Below are 20,284 nucleotides of genomic sequence, written 5' to 3'. Positions count from 1 at the left end.
TTGGGTTACAGGGACTTGTGTTTACTGAGAGCATTATAGCACAAGATATATTATGTCATTGGTGTTATCCTTGAAATCCGTGTACATTTGTGAAGACAAGGGGGAGTAAAGGAGCATTGTATGTATTTAAATGTATAATAAAAGTTTCTTGTTAAAAGCTGATTGGCAGTCCAGTGACTCTGTCCCTCCAGCTAGGGTTCAATTCTGAGATCTTCCTGTCATGTAGTAACATCGACTGGGTTTGCGACAATTGCAGGATCAGGGATTTTGGAAACCAATGACTAATTTTGACATTCTTCTGCATAAAGGTTGGATGCAACAGAAAAGAGGTTAAATTAACAGGCTGATTTGTATGACCCTGCAGCCTACCTGGTTGTGGTGGGCTCCAGTCCGCTCTGCTGAATGATCTGATCTGCGTTGTTTACAGTCTTACAGTGGTTACAACTTTACACTATGACCATTTTGATTGTGAGTGAAAAGAGTTGATTAACTTGTAAAAACACTGATAGGCAGATGATAGACTAAACACTGTCTGCTGGCTCTAAGAGCCGATGTGGGTGGCACTGTGGAATCTGCTCCACAGTGTAAAACAAATAACACGACAGAGGCAATAAAGACTGTTGCAATATTTCTAGCATTAATGCTATGTCAGGGTGGTTTAAAACAGTGACTGCTACAGTAATGTGCTACTCAGTTGTATAGTTATTGATGCCATATCTCATAGGCTTGCTCAGGTGCCAACAGGAACATTAAAACCTTTCTCCCAGGATGTTGCAAGTTACGACTGACGGCAGCACGGAAGTGATCCATTTGTGTGAAGGCCGCCATCTTGGATCCATTATAATGGAGACTAAGCCTCCAGCCACCCATTGAGGGCACTATTGGCCATTCAGCATTGCTGTCTTCCCTTGCCCATATCTTGATAAGAATATGATTCTGGGCTAAGCAGCAAGTTTACAAAAATGCCTGATCTATAGTGCATATTTTGCACAACTGTAGCTGCTCTGTTTTGGATTCAAGAATGGCCCTCTTCAAGTACCACTCAAAGCCCTCACCTCCTTTGTCCATCTCTACTGATTCCTGTAGCTCATTACACCTTCCTAGCCCTTGTTCCATCCTACCTGAGTTGTCTTCAGCTGTCCTTTCCTAATTGACTTGCAGTCTTCTCTTCCCACCCAGGTCTAACTGTGAATCCCAGCACTGCCCACCACCACCACCACCCCCTGCCACCACCGCCCCCCCCCTCCACTTTTTGTTCCATCAGTGGTGCCCTTGCAGTCTGGAATTTGTTTGCTAAACTCTCTGCCCCACTTTTGCTTTCCCCTCCTTACAGATATCCATCAAAACACACCACCTAGCCTTGTACCTTAACATCTTCCTACTCCCGGTCCATCACTTCCATTGTAAAGTGCTACTGGCTGTGAATGTGTGGCATTGTGAGTAACCATGGCCCCATGATTAACAGTAGAAGCTTGACAAGCATGTTGGGAAATTATGCTAACTTTACAGTAAATATCTGAATGGATCGCTGTGAAAGGATGAAGTAAGCTTAGACTGTTGACTGAGCACTCTGGTGCCAAGAATCATTCAACCTTGGTAGCTGCAATGGGCATAAAATAAGATTGATAAGAAGAACAATGGAAACAGATGTCTCCAGTTTACACGACCCTTGGACAAATGAGCTCAGAATTGTAAAGGTTTTAAAAAAAGACAGGAAACTGGATGTCCTGGAAGACTGGTGAAAACATCTGAATCATCAGAAGCATCATCGGCGAAGACCTGAGACTCACCATTGCGAAGAGAGGGCCCTCGGAACTCAGAGAGGATCCTCAGTCATCAGACCAAACCTAGCCAGTTCTTCATGCATAGGTCGTATTTAGATTCTAGTCATAAGGTTAGGATGTAATGGAAACCATTTTAAAGTAATCTGCTTATCAAACAATTGAGGATTATTAATAAAGAATAAATTGAATTAAACTTTAGTTCAATATCTCTCCTTTGCCCATCACATAAGTTGATGTTGTAGAGTAAGAGTTGATGCCAAAATGTATTCAAGAGGTAGCTAAGATATAGCACTTGGGGTGAATGGGATCAAAGCTTATGGGGAGAAAGCAGGATTAGGCTATTGAATTGGATGATCAACCATGTTCGTGTTGAATGGTGGAACAAGCTCGATGGGCCGAATGGTCTCCTGCTCCTATCTTCTATGTTTCAATACAAAAATGTCAACAACCGATTCTATGCAAGTATCATTATTAACCTGTGAAGTTCTAATGGGATGACTAATAACTGGAAGCATAATTTGTCCAAATTATTATTTGCTTCCAGAGACTTCTCAGTTGCTCATTCGAGACATAGTGTCAAAAGATTCTTCCACACTGCCAAACTCATCGCTGTCAAAAAAGGTAAGGGAAAATGGTTTTCAACAGCCTGGAGTTTGGTGTAATCTCACCGAGAGGTTTCTCTGCAACTCAGCAGACTGATGATTCAAAGCTTTACTTGTGTCATGGCCGCCACCTACTGACAAGAAAGGAAAGGGAAGCCTTGTCACAACTATTGACTTTTGAACTGGTTGGCCTCCCCGCGAAGGTTATCTTTTTCTCTCTAGCATTCGTAGTTTGTAAATTTTAACTTGGAGTTCACAAATCTACGTGCAAGATTTGAGAGAGTTATTCCAGCTGAATCATTAGTGATTAGCAACATCATGAGAGGCGAGGACTGAAGGACTAAAGGGTAGCGCCATGTGAGGGAACTGGCACAGACCAGATGGGCTGAAGGGCCTCTTTCTGTACTGTAAGACTATGGCTACATACGGGACAGCAAACAACTTGGCTGGAACTTGTACATGTGTAAAGAGGTTGCTGTTTTAACCTGGAGTGATGCCTGGTGGAACCCAGAAGTTTTATGCTTATTTATTTTCACAAGTAGGCTTACATTAACACTGCAATGAAGTTACCATGAAAATCCCCTAGTTGCCACACTCTGGTGCCTGTTTGGGTACACAGAGGGTGAATTTAGCATGGCCAATGCACCTAACCAGCACGTCTTTTGGACTATAGGAGGAAACCCACACAGACGTGTTGGGATGCTTCCTTTCGGGAAAACAATTCCCTTTGCTTACTTTTATCAAAAGGGACTCCAGAAACTCAGCTGATGTTCTGGGGACTCGGGTTTGAATCCCACCACGGCAGATGGTGGAATTTGAATTTAATAGAAAAAAATCTTGAATTAAGAATCTACTGATCGTGAAACTATTGTCGATTATTGGAAAAACCCATCTGGTTCACTAATGTCTTTAGAGTCATTGAGATTTACAGAATGGAAACAGGCCCTTCGGCCCACGTTATCCACATAATCCAGTTTTTACCATTAAGCTAGTCCCAATGGCCTGCATTTGGCCCATATCCCTCTATACCCATCTTACCCTTTTTAGGGAACGAAGTCTACCATCTTTACCTGGTCTGCCTACATGTGACTCCAGAGCTTCAGCAACACTCAACTGCCCTCTGAACAAGGGCAACTAGACATTGGTCAATAAATGCTGGCCAGCCATGTGCCACGAATGAATAAAAAGAAACTCATAAGATCTTCAATTAAATCTCTTCTGAACTTCTGCAATGAGAAAATCAAGGCTTCTCTTGTCTCCCCCATGTCATTGAAGTGTGCCACAAGATTATCGTGTGTTGCACATTGACTCACCATCTCAGAATGAAGTTGCGGCTCTTTTTATTTTCTGTCTCTGCAGTACTGCAACTTTGCCACTGGATGGCAGTAAAGGGTTATGGAGCCCACTGACGCCATCCAGCAGTGTTGAAAAGTTGGGTAACCTCGAGTTTCGGTGCTGGGCAGTGGGTTAGTTAGTTTTTGTTGCTGACTTTGTGCGCATTTTATTTTTAATTGGATTCATTAACACATTTGTTCCAAGGAGCCTCCTTGCACAATAAAATCTCACTCATCCAGAATGCTCCAAGAAAGAACTGTTGGTGCACGTTAGCTAAAACGTACAATGAGTTTCAAGTTTTTTTACATTTGTATTCACGGGATGAAGCCATCGCTGGCTGGGCCAGCATTTATTGCCCATCCCCAAGGGCATTTGAAGAGCTGTGTTGCTGTGGCTCTGTAGGCCAGACCAGGTAAGGACAGCAGATTTCCTTCCTTAAAGGACATTAGTGAAACAGATGGATTTTTCCAACAATGGTTTCACAGTCATTGGTAGATTCTTAATTCCAGATTTTTAAAAAAATTGAATTCAGAATTCATCATCGGCCATGGTAGGATTTGAACTCAGGTTCCCAGGAATATTAGCTGAGCTTCTGGATTAATAATCTAGCAATAATACCATTAGGCCATTGCCTCACACGTAACCACTTGGTAACAAGTGTCAGAGCTAATGAGATCTGCACCACAATTAGCAATCCCCCTCTTTGCCAACAACCTCGGTTGGGTTGGATCTAATGAAAAAGTAACCCAGAGGCAACTTCCACTTTGAATCCTCTGCCTACCAGTGTGGCAAATGTTAATTTTTGAATTATTAAATATACAGGCAGTGTTTTTAAAAAGTAAAAGTATGCAAGTTCCACATGGCCGTTCTAGCAGATGGATCTGTTCATGTGGACTTCCATAATGGGAGAAATTTGAGGAAAATGGCAAGTTTTTTTTTAACATCCCGATGATTTTTCTTCAGGATTGCACAGAGCAGTGTCCTGGACATTGCTCTTCAATCCCTGGAGACACCAGGGGAATCCTGGAGGGTTGGTAATCCCAGCTAGGGTGTGGGATTGACACAGCTCACATCCACTTCAGTAGATATCCCCGTAGCTGCAGTGGTAATGACGGAGACTCGCTGCATGCGAGGGTGGTGGAAGTGGTTACAATCAATGGCTTCGAAAGGTAATTGGGTGAACGCTTGACGCAAATGAACCTGCAGCAATGGAGCGGGTCAGTGGGACAGTCCGGACTGCTGCGTGGAGGGGTGGCAGGGATTTGGTGGGCCAAGTGGCTGCCTTCTGTGCTGTTATGACTCTCGACTCCAAAGACCCTTTCTTGTTTGGATTCAAACCCAAATTAGGCTTGGTTTTTGCTTTTAAATATGTACGATGGGGATGGACCCTCAGCCTTTGTTCCTTTTGCAGATCAGTGGAGTTGCTCGAGCTTCAGGAAGCTTTCCTGTACTGCAGAATGATTCTTTGGTGACAGCAATCGTCCTGAATGGCAAAGCGACTGAGCCCAGGTCTTCTGAGCCACCTTTGAAAAGGAAGAAAACAGCACAGGTTAGCAGTCGTTTGAAGTCTGGAACTGACCTTGTTGGCCAACCCCATTTTGTTTCAAGGCATTCTCCCTTTTGTCGTGCTCCTTACCAGCAATGTTCCCTCTTGCCTTGCTCTCCTGTTGTCTCTGTCATGTTACTGTTCCATCACAGAGTGTCCCAGCTCTTAACATTCATTTCTGCTCACTTAATTTTAGGTTTTCCAAGAGTTGTAACATAAGTTTCACGTACCGACTAACTCAGGAACAGCTTCTTCCCTGCTACCATCAGACTTTTGAATGGACCTACCTTGCGTTAAGTTGATCTTTCTCTTCACCTTAGCTGTGATTAACACTACATTCTGTACCTTTTCCTTTCGTTCTCCCCAGTGCACTCTATGAATGGTATGTTTTGTCTGTATCGCGCACAGTAAACTCATAAGATATAGGAGCAATATTAGGCCGTTCAGCCCATCGTTCATGGTTGATATGCTCTTCATTCCAATTTTTCTGCCTTCTCCTCATAACCTTCAACCCATTACCAATTACAAATCTGTCCAACTCCTCCTTAAATTTACTCACTGTCACTGCACTTTGGGGCAGCGAATTCCACAGATTCCCAACCCTTTGGGAGAAGTAGTTTCTCCTCAATTCTGTTTTAAATTTGCTACCCCTTATCCTAAGACTATGATCTCTTGTCCTAGAATGTCCTACAAGAGGAAGCATCTGCTCCATGTCTAATTAATCCATACCTTTTATCATCCTGTATATCTCAATTTGATCTCCACTCGTTCTTCTAAATTCCAGAGAGTATCGGCCTCAACTGTTCAGTCTCTTGCTATACGACAAATCCCTCAACTCTGGAATCAGTCTAGTGAACCTCCTCTGAGCTGCTTCCAATGCAATCCTCAAATACAGGGGACAAAAACTGTGTGCAATACTCCAGGTGTGGCCTCACCAATGCCTTGTAGAGTTGCAACAATACTTCCTTACCTTCGTAACCTGGTTTTTGCCATATCCCAATACATGCAACAATCTCAAATCAAAGTTTGAGGCAAACGGGTCAAATGGCAAACATTTCAAAATGTTCTCTCCTGCTGCAGTTGGCAACTTCTTTTGAATGACTGCAACATCTAAAAATATTCTAAATTGAGCTGCTACCCACACTTTTTAATCAGAGTACATGCTGCATCCCAAACACCGTGGAACTGTTAGTGACTCATAACTCATTAACCCAGCCACTTAGTGTCCAGGTTTTAGCACCAGTTCCTGCACCACCTCATCTGCAAAGTTTTGATGTCTGACACACTGCGGATTCTGTTTTAAAAACTTCACAGGACTTCTTTTTTTCCGTTCTGTTTTTGATGAATAGAACTTCTCCAGTATCTTTTCACCCATCCCTCTCTGTGAAAGCTTTGTTGCCCTTTTTAGGGTAGGTTAGAAAGGCCACCGCACCGCTCTGCATATCTTCATAGCCATTATTCACTTGCGCGCCTACATCAGTCATTCCCAACTTTTTATATATTGTGGCACACCTCATGGGCGGCACGGTAGCACAGTGGTTAGCACTGCTGCTTCACAGCTCTAGGGTCCTGGGTTCGATTCCTGGCTCAGGTCACTGTCTGTGTGGAGTTTGTACATTCTCCTTGTGTCTGCGTGGGTTTCCTCTGGGTACTCCGGTTTCCTCCCACAGCCCAAAGATATGCGGGTTAGGTTGATTGGCCGTGCTAAGAAATTGCCCCTTAGTGTCCAGGGATGTGTAGGTTAGAGGGATTAGTGGGTATAATATATGGGGGTAGGGCCTGGGTGGGATTGTGTTCAGTGCAGACTCGGTGGGCCAAAGGGCCTCTTTCTGCATTGCAGGGTTCTGTGATTCTAGATAATGAGGCACACCTATTTTCTGTCATCTTCCCTTACTGGGAACTTTGTTTATAACTTCTCCCTGTCCTTATGCCTGTTTTTTTTTAAACCTCTCCCTCTCTCTCTTGCTTCTCCCAGGGTTTTTGTGTTCTTTTTTGAGTTTTTGCTTTTTTTGTGGGTATATGGCGCCTTTGCCTTCAGCTCCAAGCCCCGTAACCAACATAAAAAAAATCTAAACCACGCACGTGCAGCACTTTCTCAGCTGGCGAGTGTGTGGGAGGCCTAAGATTCATTGGGTCTTGGAGATCATAGAATCACTACAATGCAGAAAGAGGCCATTTGGCCCACTGTGTCTGTACTGACCTCAATCCCACCCAGGCCCTACAACGCTCATTTACCCTGTTAATCCCCCTGACACTAGGGGATTAATTGACAATGTCAATTTAGCGTGGCCAATCAATGTACAGCTTTGGGAGAAAAAAGAAGTCATAGAACCATAAAATCCCTCCTGTGCAGAAGGAAGCCATTCGGCCCATCAAGCCTACATCGACAGCAATTGTCTCAGGTCGTTCTCCTACTAGGAAATAGCCCATGTGTGGAAGGCATAGAGCACCAGAGCACGGGGGGTGGGGAGGCAGTCAGCCCATCGTGACTGTGGCAGCTCTTTGAAAGAGTTACCCAATTACTGCTCCCCTGCTTGTTCCCTCGTTACCCCACGTATTTACCCTGCTAGTCCCCATGACACCAAAGGGGCAATTTAGCATGGCCAATCCATCTAACCCGCACATCTTTGGTTGTCAGTCACAGGGCTAATGACAAAGGTTATTTTCATTTCATTCCATGAATTTTGAATCATTTGGAATCTCTTTTCCTGGCACACTTGATGGGAAGCACTGGCCTAGGCAACGAAAGCTGGCCAGCAGCTTCAGTTTTCAAATTGTCTGGTACCAGGGGTACCAGGGGAGACAAGGAAAGCTAGGATTGCTCTGCTTAGAGTAGGCAAGGTCCTGGAGAGACTCACAAGTCAAGGTTTTCAAAATTGTGAAGGCTTTTTTTGATCGAGTGAAATAAGGAGAAAGTTTCTGCTGGCAGGAAGGGTTGGGAACTAAAGGGGACACTTCAATTGGCAAAGGAACTGGGGACGGGGAGCGGGGTCAGGTAAGAATATCCTTATATACAGCAAATTGTTAGGGTCTGAAATTTACTGCTGTGAATGGTGGTGCAAGTTGATTCGCATTGTAACTTTCAAAAGAGGAATAATAATGGAATGGTAGGCCACTGGGGAAAGTTATAGAACAAAGATCTAGGGGTACGGGCTCATAGCTCCTTGAAAGTGGAGTCACAGTGGACAGAGTGGTGAAGAAGGCGTTTGGCATGCTTGGTTTCATTGGTCAAAACATTGAACACAGATTGGGATGTCCTGTTGAAGTTGTAGAAGACATTGGTAAGGCCGCACTTGGAATACTGTGTGCAGTTCTGGTCACCCTATTATGGAAAGGATATTATTAAACTAAGGAGTGCAGAAAAGACTTACTAGGATGCAACCGGGGCTTGGTTTGAGTTATAAGGAGAGGCTGGATAGGCTGGAATGTAGGAGACTTGGGAGTGATCTTATAAATGTCTATAAAATAATGAAGCAGCAGAGATTAGCTAGATAGTTAACATCTTTTCTCAAGGTAGAGGAGTCTAAAACTCGAGGGCATAAGTTTAAGGTGAGAGGGGAGAGATACAAAAGTGTGCAGAAGGGCAATATTTTCAGAGGGTGGTGAGTGTCTGGAAAGAGCTGTCAGAGGTAGTAGTAGGAATGGGTACAATTTTGCCTCTTAAAAAGCATTTAGACAGCTCAGGGATAAAATGCGTTTAGAGGGATATGGGCCAAATGCAGGCAATTGGGACTAACTTAGCAGTTTAAAAGAAGGCAGCATGGACAAGTTGGGCCAAAGGGCCTGTCTCCATGCTGTAAACATCTATGACTCTATAATAAAGGAAACACTTGTACGTCTGTGGCTAATGAATCGGGGAGCAGTAATAACAAAGCTCTTTCAAAGAGCTGGCGCAACCACGATGGGCTGAATGGCCTCCTGTGCTCTCTTCCTCTCTGCCTTCCACACATTGCTATTCCCCAGTAGGTGTCGCTGGAGAATGACCTCCTAACCTGGTGCTGAGGGCACAGTTCCTATTGCACCCCCCCGACCTCCTTTCCCCTAGAGGAGGGGGGGGGGGTAAGATTCAGGCCGAAATGTTTTTATTCCCTCAGACTCAGTTGCCATAACCACATCAGTCACCAGGGGGAGCTGGAGTTCAAGTATTTCAGAAGCATTTGACAAATTGTGCTGAGAACGTGCAACAAATTGGGAGAAGTCATTACTTGGATCAGCAAAAAGAAATGGTTTGTGTGCCACTCCAGCCCCACCCCATTATTATCAAATAGAAATATTGACTCCTCATCAAGGCTGAACCATTCCTGTATTCATTCGTGGGATATGGGCATCACTGGTTGGCCAGCATTTCTTGCCCATCCCTAGTTACCCTTGGAGGGCAGCTGATTGGGTCACCATCTGTGTGAAGTTTGCGCTAAGCCATCCATCCCTGTTTCTTTTCTTGATTTTTAGAAAGCAATCTCCACAATTGCTGTGGCTCTGGGGTCACATATAGGCCAGACCGGATAAGGACGGCAGATTTCCTTCCCTAAAGGACATTAGCGACCCAGATGGAATTTTCTCGACAATGATTTCATGGTCATCAATAGATTCTTAATCTCAAAATTGTTTTCAGTGAATCAAAATTCCACTGTCTGCCATGGCAGGATTCGAATCCGGATCCCCAGAATATCAGCTGAGTTGTTGGAGTGAACGATCTAGCGATAACACCACTAGGCCATCGCCTCCCTTAATCCAGACCTATCTCTGTTTTGCTTTAACCGCACGGCCTGGTATTATAAAGAAACCAGCCTGAGAGTGGATGTCATGTCTGAGAGAGCAGGGAAACCCAGCTGTGGTTTCTATGGGGGTGACCTCCTCTAGGCCGACCATTGGTTAGGGTGCCAGTTCACCAGAATTAATGGGCAAATCCAGCTTGTGTGGGTTTCCTTCGGGTGCTCTGGTTTCCTCCCACAGTGCAAAGATGTGTGGGGTAGGCTGATTGGCATTGCTGAATTCACTCTTGTCAGGGGGACTAGCAGGGTAAATACGTGGAGTTATGGGAATAGGGCCTGGGTGGGATTGTGGTCAATTGCGGACTCGATGGGCCAAAAAGCCTCCTTCTGTACTGTAGGGATTCTGTTCTATTATAAGTGAGTTGGAGAGGTGTTGGGTGGGAATTTGGGGCCTAGCCAACTGAAGGCACGGCCAACAATTCTGGAGCTACCTCAATTAATCATTTTGAATCTTAAGATCAATGGATTTTGTTTTTGCTAGGCACAGATATTAAGGAGTACGTAGCCAAGGCAAGCAGCTGGAGTTTGGATATAAATTAACCATGATCTCATTAGGGACGGAACAGGGTAGAGGGGCTGAATGGCCTATCCTTGTTCCTATGTTCCTACAAATCTAATAGTACGGTTTCTACTCAAACCATTAAGGCTAATCCACAATGAAACTACTCTTTCCAGTATTTGAATTTGACAGTGGGCAATGCATAGTGATAAGCAATATATGTTGTAATATTAGAATATTCCCATTGTCTTGTTTGATGGACAAGAGTACTGAGGCTCTGGCAGCTCTTGTGGCCAGCACAGATGCGATGTCTTGGGATCCATTAGTACTGTCTGAGTAAACTGACCCTTGCGGGTATCTGAGCTGTGCTTTGTGTCGGATTAAGGCGAAAGCGCCCAGGATGGGGGTCGCTCCTCGGAGCTGTGACATGCCCTTCTGTCCCTGTCGATGACCTTTGTGTGCTGACTATTCAATCTCAGTTGTAACGTCCGTGGAAGGCTCTGATGTGTGGCCTCATGGGGCAGCACGCTGATCAGCGCTGTTGCCTCACAGTGCCAGGGACCCGGGTTCAATTCCAGCCTTGGGTCACCGTCTGTGTGAAGTTTGCGCTAAGCCGTCCATTCCTGTTTCTTTTCTCGATTTTTAGAAAGCAATCTCCACAATTTCTGGTACGACGGTCCAGCACAGCCCTGGAAAAGGCCGGCAAAACCTTGACCATGGAGCAAAGAAGGCACCTTGTCAACCTGTCTCTTCAGATGATGCGATGAGTGAGGTAAGTGGTTCCAGCTCCTCCCGGGGGGGGGTGGTGCAGCGGTAGTGTCACTGGCGAGTAATCCAGAGACCCAGGGGAATGCTGTGGGCACCCAGCTTTGAATCCCACCACGGCAGATGGTCAAATTTGAACTCGGTAAAAATCTGGAGTTAAAAGTCGAATGATGACCGTCCGTTGTTGGAAAAACCCACCTGATTCGCTACTATCCTTTTTTTTGGGGAAGGAAGACTGTCGCCCTTACCCGATCTGGCTTACACGTGACTCCAGAGACTCTGCAATGCGGTTGACTCTTAACTGCCCTCTGAAACAACCCAGCAAGCCACTCTGTTCAATGGCAATTAGAGCTGGGCAATAAATGCTCACGCAACCAGCGATGCCCACATTTGATAAATAAATTCAGAGGTTCTGGAGTTTGATTTAATTGGTGCAGATGATTTGAATTAAAGAATTGAAACTTGCCAAGTCTGTTTAGTTTCAAGGGAGTGTGTTGCACACACACAGATTAATTGAAACAAATCTGATGGCTTCTGTGTAGCAGCAAGGTCAGCATTTACTCCAAATCTCAGTTGATGATTTACTAATGGTTGAAGTCAGCCTACACCCTTCATTCCTCTTGTAACGAAGATGGATATTTGTGATACTTTGTCAGTAATTAAACCATCTTTGTTTATGCTGATTTACTTTGGAATGCATCATGCCACACAAAGTATGAAGTACAGTAGTTACTGATTTTTAAATATATATATAGTAGTTACTGATTTTTAAATATATGTATAGAGCAGTAGTTTAAATATGTTTTAAATGATTTATTACAAGTTGCATCTAAAATTAGCACCTTTTTTCTGGCCCTTAAAAACTAGTTTTATTTCTAGAGACTAAACTGAGGCAGCACAGTGGTTAGCACCACTGCCTCACAGCACCAAGGACCTGGGTTCTATTCCTGGCTTGGGGCATTATCTGTGTGGAGTTTGCACATTCTACTCATGTCTGCGTGGGTTTCCTCCGGGTGCTCCAGTTTCCTCCCACGGTCCAAAGATGTGCGGGTTAGGTGGACTGGCCATGTTAAATTGTCCCTTAAATGTCAGGGGGACTAGCTAGGGTAAATGCATGGGCTTATGGGGATAGGGCATGGGATTGTGGTCGGTGCAGACTCAATGGGCTGAACTGGCCTCCTTCTGCACTGCGGCTTTCTATGATGCTATGACTGCCGGTTAGATGTGTGGCCTCTGGTTGGAAGGAGAACGTTTCATGGATTTAATAACCTTTTCTTTGTTGCTGTTCTGTGCAAGATTCCTGCTGGTTGTTGAAGAATTTCTTTGGATGAAATGTGGGTGGGATGGGGAGGATGGGTTAATTTTTCAGTTTGTTTATTTATTTATTAGTCACAAGCTTATATTAATCCTGCAGTGAAGTTACTGTGAAAATCCCTTAATCGCCACACACTGCAGCACCTGTTCGGGTAGACTGAGAGAGAATTTAGCATAGTCAATGCACCTAAGCAGCACATCTTTCAGACTGTAGGAGGAAACCGGAGCACCTGGAAGAAACCCACGCAGACATGGGGAGAACGTGCAGACTCTACACAGACAGTGACCCAAGCTGGGAATCAAACCCAGGTCCCTGGCGGTGTGAGGCAGCAGTGCTAACCACTGTGCTGCTGTGCCGCCCCATACCTGACTTATTTCTTCTCCCCCCATCAAAAGGCGAGTCAGAAACTGTTGTTTATGTATTGCTGAGTATTGAGATGAATGTGTTTCTCTCCCTCCCTCAGGATGATATATTCAGAGAAATACCAGAGCGCTATTTGGCCAGCCCAAGCAAAATGAAGGAGAAAACGGTTCCCAAATGTAAGGAAGGACAGTTGCTGTTGAACGGAGCTGCTGCTACTTCTAAAGACAATGCAAGTCCTGTAAGTGCAAACAACCCAGCGTTGCCTGTCTGTCGGTCTTCTTTGAAGAAGACAGCTATTGCAGTTGAGCTTCTTTTGATTTTTATGAAGGACAATCCTACTAAAGTGTTTCCGATATTTAATGTTAATCTTTTTCTCCCTCATGTGAATCCTTCCAGCTCAGAAATTAAGGCCCATTCGGCCTCCCCAAGCAAACAGAAGCTGAGTAGGAGTTCCTCTGTTGAAAATGGGACTAGTATTAGCAGAAAGGACCACAAACAAATCACACATAATCACCATTTAATTCGCGTGCCTCTCTCTCTCTGTTGATCACCGTCTAAGTGAATTCTTTTCTGAACAGTTTCATTTATCATATTTCCCCCAAACACTGGGTCCACGGGTGGAAAAGATGTGAAGAAAGAGAATATGGCATGCTTGCCTTCAGGACAGGGTATAAAAGTTGGCACGTTATGTTGCAGTTGTATAAGATGTCGATTAGTCCACATTTGGAATACTGTGTCTAATTCTGGTCACCAGAAGGACGCGGTGGCTTTGGAGGGAGTGCAGGAAAATGTTTACCAGGATGCTGCCTGGTATGGAGGGTATTAGTTATGAGGAGGGACTGAATAAACTGGGATTGTTCTCCCTGGAAAGACAGAGGTTGAGGGGGTGACCTGATAGAAATTTATAAAACTATGAGGGGCATAGATAAGGCAAGCAGTTGGAAGCTTTTTCCCAGTGCCGAAATGACAATTACAAGGGGGCACATGTTCAAGGTAAAGGGGGGGGAGAGGTTCTGTTGGCATGTGCGGGGGAAGTTCTTTTTACGCTGAGGGTGGTGGGGGTCTGGAATGCACTGCCAAGTTGAGGCAGACATGTTAGGGACATTTAAGACTTACCTGGATAGGCACATGAACAGGCAGTTTATGGAGGGATACAGGCGGTAGGTCTAGATAGGGCAACATGATCGGCTCAGACTTTGTGGGCCAAAGGGCCTGTTCCTGTGCTGTACTGTTCTTTGTTTATTGTACTCCTTTCATTGTTTGTCACATAATGATGATGGAATGGTTTTATCACTAAACTATTAATCCAGAAACTCAGCTAATGCTCTGGGGACCCGGCTTCGAATCCCGCCACGGCAGATGGTGGAATTTGAATTCGATAAAATATATCCCAAATTAAGAATCTACTGGTGACCTTGAAACCATTGTTGATCATGGGAAAAACCCACTGGGTTCACTAATGTCCTTTAGGCAAGGAAATCTGCTGTCCTTACCTGGTCTGGCCTACGTGTGACTTCAGAGCCACAGCAATGCGGCCGACTCTCAATTGCCCTCTGAAATAGCCCGACAAGCCACTCAGTTCAAAGCAACTAGGGATGGGCACTAAATATTGTGATGTGGAGATGCCGGCGTTGGACTGGGGTAAACACAGTAAGAAGTCTCTCAACACCAGGTTAAAGTCCAACAAGTCTATTTGATAGTGAACGCCACAAGCTTTCGGAACGCTGTTCCTTCGAGAGGTGAGTGAAAAGTTCTGATCAGAAACAGGGCACATCAAGGCACAAGCCGTTTACAGAATACTGTTTAGAATGCGAGTCTTTACAGCTGATCTGCTATAAGACTTGAAAAGCAGATCAGCTGTAATGACTCGCATTTTAATCAGTATTCTGTAAACGGCTTGTGCCTTTATATGCCCTGTTTCTGATCAGAACTTTTCACTCACCTCTCGAAGGAACAGTGTTCCGAAAGCTTGTGGCGTTCACTATCAAATAAAATTGTCGGACTTTAACATGGTGTTGTGAGACTTCTTACAATAAATGTTGGCCAGCCAATGATGCCCATGTTCTATGAATGAATAAAAAAGATACGTACTTTAAACTTCAGTATTGCCAAGAGGGGTGTGATGCTCTACCTATTCATTTGAATTCCTCTGCAACATGTTTGTTTAGTGCATGGTGTCCTTGTTAAGGTTGGTATTGAATTTAAGTGGGTGTTGCTATTTATAATCCAATTCCTCCAACTTTTGCATGAGGTTAGCCCAGTTTATTGGAGAGTCGACAAGTGAGCAAAGCGTGGTATTCTGAGACATTATTTAAAATATTCATTTCTGGGATGTGAACATCGCTGCTAGGCCAGCATTTATTGCCCATCCCTTGTTGCCCCTCAGAAGGTGGTGGTATGTATTGGTGGGGGGGGGGGGTGGGGGTGTGTGGGTGGGGTCTAAGAACAGGAAATGTTGGATTAACTCAGCAGTTCTGACAGCATCTGTGGAGAGCGAGAAACAGGGTTAACCTTTTGAGTCTAAATGATCCTTATACAGGACTGAAGGGTGTGCTGTGGGTTATATTCCAACAGAGACTACACTACAAAAATTTAATCTGTTATAAAGCACTTTGAAGTGTCCAAAGGAGCAGTTAAAGTGCTATATGAACACAATTTGTTCTTTCCAATCAAGTAAGTTTGATGAGTGCGGTGGTTTGATAGTTATCAAAGAAGCTGCATCTTAATCAGGTGCTGTGATGATACTGTGCCTTTAAGAAACATATTTTAATCATGTTTTTCAGCCAGGCTTTTTCAAGCAGGTCTAGCATTTTTATTTTGATGCTGTGTTGTTTGTAATCACCATCTTATATTGTTGCTGAAGCAGGATAAATGAAGCAATGTTTATTTTTAACCTGGCCTAATACAGCATCCTGGGTTTTTTATGACCCTTTTGAATTGCTAGTGGTGAATGAGTGACAGGTTAGGTGATGCCCGGAAGACATTTTTTCCCACAACAAAGACCAAGGCTTTAGTTTTGGTTTAGAAGACTTGAGATGTAAAGTATTGCTTCTTGTTTCTCTCTCTGGTGTTGGAAATCCTGTGGGTTGCTAGCTAAAAAGTAGAGGCAAGCAATGTCTCTGTCTCTCTCCCTCACAAGGTGAGCTGAAAGATCCAGGAGAGGATAGCCTTAGTTGTAGTCCAACATTTCAAAGGACCAATTCATTGAAGGTGTTGTAAAGCTGCAAAATCCAGCATCACGTGAGCATACTTGCTTTTTGTGCCAAGTCTGTGAAGACTTGTATGTTTATAGGATGTTGTTTGGCTTGGAGCATTATAGTTAGCTAGCTGTTAAGGTTTATACTGTGACATTTGTAATTGGTAGAAATTATACTAAATTTTCTTAGAATCCTCCAGGGCGGAAGAAGGAAATTTAAATCTGCACTGACCACAGTCCCACCCAGGGCCAATCCCATTCTGTGGCTATTTATCCAGAGATTAACAGAAGTACTGAAATTAGTTTCACACTTTGCCTTCAAACTCAAAAACCTCCGCGATACAAGGACAGTATTTCTTGCATTACAACAGTAATCACACCTCAAAAATATTTCATTAGCATCGGGACATCCTGAGGTCAGTCCTGGGTGGGATTGTGGTTGGTGCAGATTTAAATGGTCTCCTTCCGCAATGTAGGTTTGTATGATTCTAAAGCAGCTGATATGTGGCAGGATCCAGCAGGTTCATTAATGTCCTTCATGGCCTGGACTGACCAACACTTTGCGGTGTCAAGGCAACAGAAGTTAGACAATAACTTGACCAAGAATGCATTAAGACGAGACAAATTGGTATGATAGGGAAGTTGTACTAGTTCGTATCATTTCCAGACCAAATGTATGTCATGTGCAAAATAGCAAACCTGTTAATATATAATTCCACGGGATGTGGATGTTGCTGCTCATTGCCCTTGAACTGAGTGGTTTGTTGGACCGTTTCAAAAGGGTTGGAAATCACATAGCCTAGACCAGGTAAAGATGGCAGATTTCCTTCCCTAAAGACTGCAGTGAACCAGATAGATTTTTACAACAATGGTTTCCTTCAATTCCAGATTTGATTAACTGAATTTAAATCCCACCAGTTGCTATGATGGGATCTGTACCCATGGACATTAGCCTGGGCCTCCGGATAACTAGTCCAGTGACATTGTCACAATGCCACTGTCTTTCCTGTCAATTAGGGTGGAATAAAAAGAATCTTGGGGGGGCTGCGGTTCATGCCCACAACCTGGCCGAACTTTGCATGTCCGCGAGCAATTTTCACTTCATGAGATCACTGAGCTGTTGCAAACGCCCCATTAAAAACCAGAGTGGGAAAAATGTGGCTCCCTGGGCTGCAGTGTTCCTCTCCATTCTGTTGCCCTGCCAGGCATTAGCATCCCTTGCTGTTGGTGGAATCGGTGTGGGATTGCAGCAACTCATGGACGCAGAGAACTCTGACAGACCAGAGGGTTTCATGAGCCGGTGGAGACCCTTGCAGCCAGGAGTGACTTATGGTCAGCATCACTCTCAAGAAAGTCACCATTTCAAACAATGATGAGACGGAGCCCTCCCTAACCTAACTTTTTTGAAAGGCTATCTCAATAATCAAGGAAAAATAGTTAGCGTTGCTGGATCCTTTTAGTCTGTGCGCACTCACAGAAGTAACGAGCTAGCACATCGGAAAGAACGTTAAGAATTTGAGATGTCGACTCATAGCATCCCGTATTACTTGATCCAGGCAGACAGGAATCTAATGGCTCCACCAAATGATTGGAATTCCTTTGTGTGGAATTCCTATAGTGCAGAAGGGGGCTGTTTGTTACCTTGATTCTGCAACGACTATCCGGAAGAGTATCTTACCCAGGCCCACCCACTGTGCTAACCACTGTGCCACCACGCAGAGCGCCGTCTTAGTTAGGGAGAGATGTGCTCATTACTTTCAAGGTTGGGATAGTTAACGTCTTGATTTTCATCTCTTGCCCCTGCTGTGTTTTGTATCGTGTGAGCCAACCGTTTGAAACATTTAATAGAAGTCAGTCTGGGAAGTTGAAAGAAATGGCTGGGTTTACAGGTACATTCCAGTTCTCTTCAGTTTTGCTTCAAGGGCACCTGGAGCCAAAGTGAGTCGGTAGCTGGTGTGTGATGTGAGTTCAGAAGATTTCCACTTCAAACACATTCTGGATCATAAAAGCTCACAGCATAGCTTTGCACGGCTGCCATGATGCAATAATGAGGAATTATTAAAGGAATCGCTGTATTAACTCCACCCTGTGTTTGAGAGAAGGAGGAAACCATTGTAGAGACCTTTTTGCAAGATGTCATATTACCAACTCAAGACTGACGTGCTTCCAGACTGCAAAAGAAACCAGACCAAGGGGTAGGCCGTTCGAGCCTGTTCTGTCACTCATTTACATAATGGCAGACCTGTATCTTAACTCCATTTACTAAACTTGGTTCTGTACCCCTTAATACGAAAGCCTTAATCGTAGTTTTGAAATTTTCACTTGATTTGGCCTCAACAGCTCTGTGGCAGATTGTCAGAAATTTCCACTACTCCTTGAAGAAGTAATTCCTGACCATATCTCTCATCTAGTTCTAATTTTAATGCTGTTTTGAGTGAGTGCCGCACTGTCAGGGGGTGGGTACTGAGTGAGTGCTGCACTGTCAGGGGGTGGGTACTGAGTGAGTGCCGCACTGTCGGGGTGGGTACTGAGTGAGTGCTGCACTGTCAGGGGGTGGGTACTGAGTGAGTGCTGCACTGTCAGGGGGTGGGTACTGAGTGAGTGCCGCACTGTCAGGGGGTGGGTACTGAGTGAGTGCCGCACTGTCAGGGGGTGGGTACTGAGTGAGTGCCGCACTGTCAGGGGGTGGGTACTGAGTGAGTGCTGCACTGTCAGGGGGTGGGTACTGAGTGAGTGCTGCACTGTCAGGGGGTGGGCACTGAGTGAGTGCCGCACTGTCAGGGGGTGGGTACTGAGTGAGTGCTGCACTGTCAGGGGGTGGGTACTGAGTGAGTGCCGCACTGTCGGGGGTGGGTACTGAGTGAGTGCTGCACTGTCAGGGGGTGGGTACTGAGGGAGTGCCGCGCTGTCAGGAGGTCAGTACTGTGGGAGTGTCGCACAGTCAGGGCACAGTCAGGGGGTGAGTACTGAGGGAGTTCCGCACTGTCAGAGGATCAGTACTGAGGGAGCGCCACACTGTCGGGGGGTCAGTACTGAGGGAGTGCTGCACTATCAGGAGGTCAGTACTGAGGGAGTGCCGCACTGTCGGGGGCTGGGTACTGAGGGAGTGCTGCACTATCAGGAGGTCAGTACTGAGGGAGTGCCGCACTGTCGGGGGCTGGGTACTGAGTGAGTGCCGCACTGTCAGGAGGTCAGTACTGAGGGAGCACCGCACTGTCGGGGGCTGGGTACTGAGGGAGTGCCGCACTGTCGGGGGCTGGGTACTGAGGGAGTGCCGCACTGTCAGGAGGTCAGTACTGAGGGAGCGCCACACTGTTAGGGGGTCAATACTGAAGGTGTGCCACACTGTCAGGGGCTGAGTACTGAGGGAGCACCACACTGTCGGGGGGTCAGTACTGAGGGAGTGCCGCACTGTCGCGGGGTCAGTACTGAGGGAGTGCCGCACTGTCGCGGGGTCAGTACTGAGGGAGCGCCGCACTGTCGGGGGGGTCAGTGCTGAGGGAGTGCCGCACTGTCGCGGGGTCAGTACTGAGGGAGCGCCACACTGTTAGGGGGTCAATACTGAAGGTGTGCCACACTGTCAGGGGCTGAGTACTGAGGGAGCACCACACTGTCGGGGGGTCAGTACTGAGGGAGTGCCGCACTGTCGGGGGGTCAGTACTGAGGGAGTGCCGCACTGTTGCGGGGTCAGTACTGAGGGAGCGCCGCACTGTCGGGGGGTCAGTGCTGAGGGAGCGCTGCACTGTTGGGGGGTGAGTACTGAGGGAGTGCCACATTGCCAGGCTCCTAACTTGAGGCCCTGTCTTCCCAATCAGGAGAACATAAAGAATCCTAATGCAGTATTGAAAGAAGAGGTGAGCAGTTTTCACCCAGTATCAGTCAACATTTGTCCCCCAGCTTCAAAAAGAAAAACAGTTGCTACAATCATTTAATGTTTGTGGCAACTCATTCCATGCAAGTTGACTGCTGTATTTCCCATGTTCCAACTGGGACTAGTCTTCACAAGTAACTTGTAAGCTGTAAAGTACTTTGCGACATCCCAAATATGTGAAGGTTTGACTTCTTTTCATTTATCTTGGACAGTCGCCTCTCAATATTTCGGTGTCT

The 20,284-nt window shown here is 45.4% G+C and overlaps 1 protein-coding gene across 1 annotated transcript in view; it reads left to right on the top strand.

Moving 5' to 3' along the window:
- Nucleotides 1–20,284, top strand: part of LOC145357158 (uncharacterized) — a 41,735-nt gene that overhangs the window by 13,174 nt on the left and 8,277 nt on the right. Inside the window, exons 3-5 of the mRNA XM_080210315.1 lie at nt 2,329–2,405; nt 5,133–5,270; nt 13,082–13,219. Of these exons, the coding sequence (XP_080066441.1) occupies nt 2,329–2,405; nt 5,133–5,270; nt 13,082–13,219 (353 nt within the window). The remainder of the gene's footprint in view (nt 1–2,328; nt 2,406–5,132; nt 5,271–13,081; nt 13,220–20,284) is intronic.

Source organism: Carcharhinus amblyrhynchos, chromosome 22 (genome assembly GCF_965287045.1).
Source record: "Carcharhinus amblyrhynchos chromosome 22, sCarAmb.v2.hapA, whole genome shotgun sequence".
Lineage (NCBI taxonomy): Eukaryota > Metazoa > Chordata > Chondrichthyes > Carcharhiniformes > Carcharhinidae > Carcharhinus > Carcharhinus amblyrhynchos.
The sequence above is the reverse complement of the archived record's forward strand: the minus strand, read 5'-3'. Positions and strand labels throughout refer to the sequence as shown.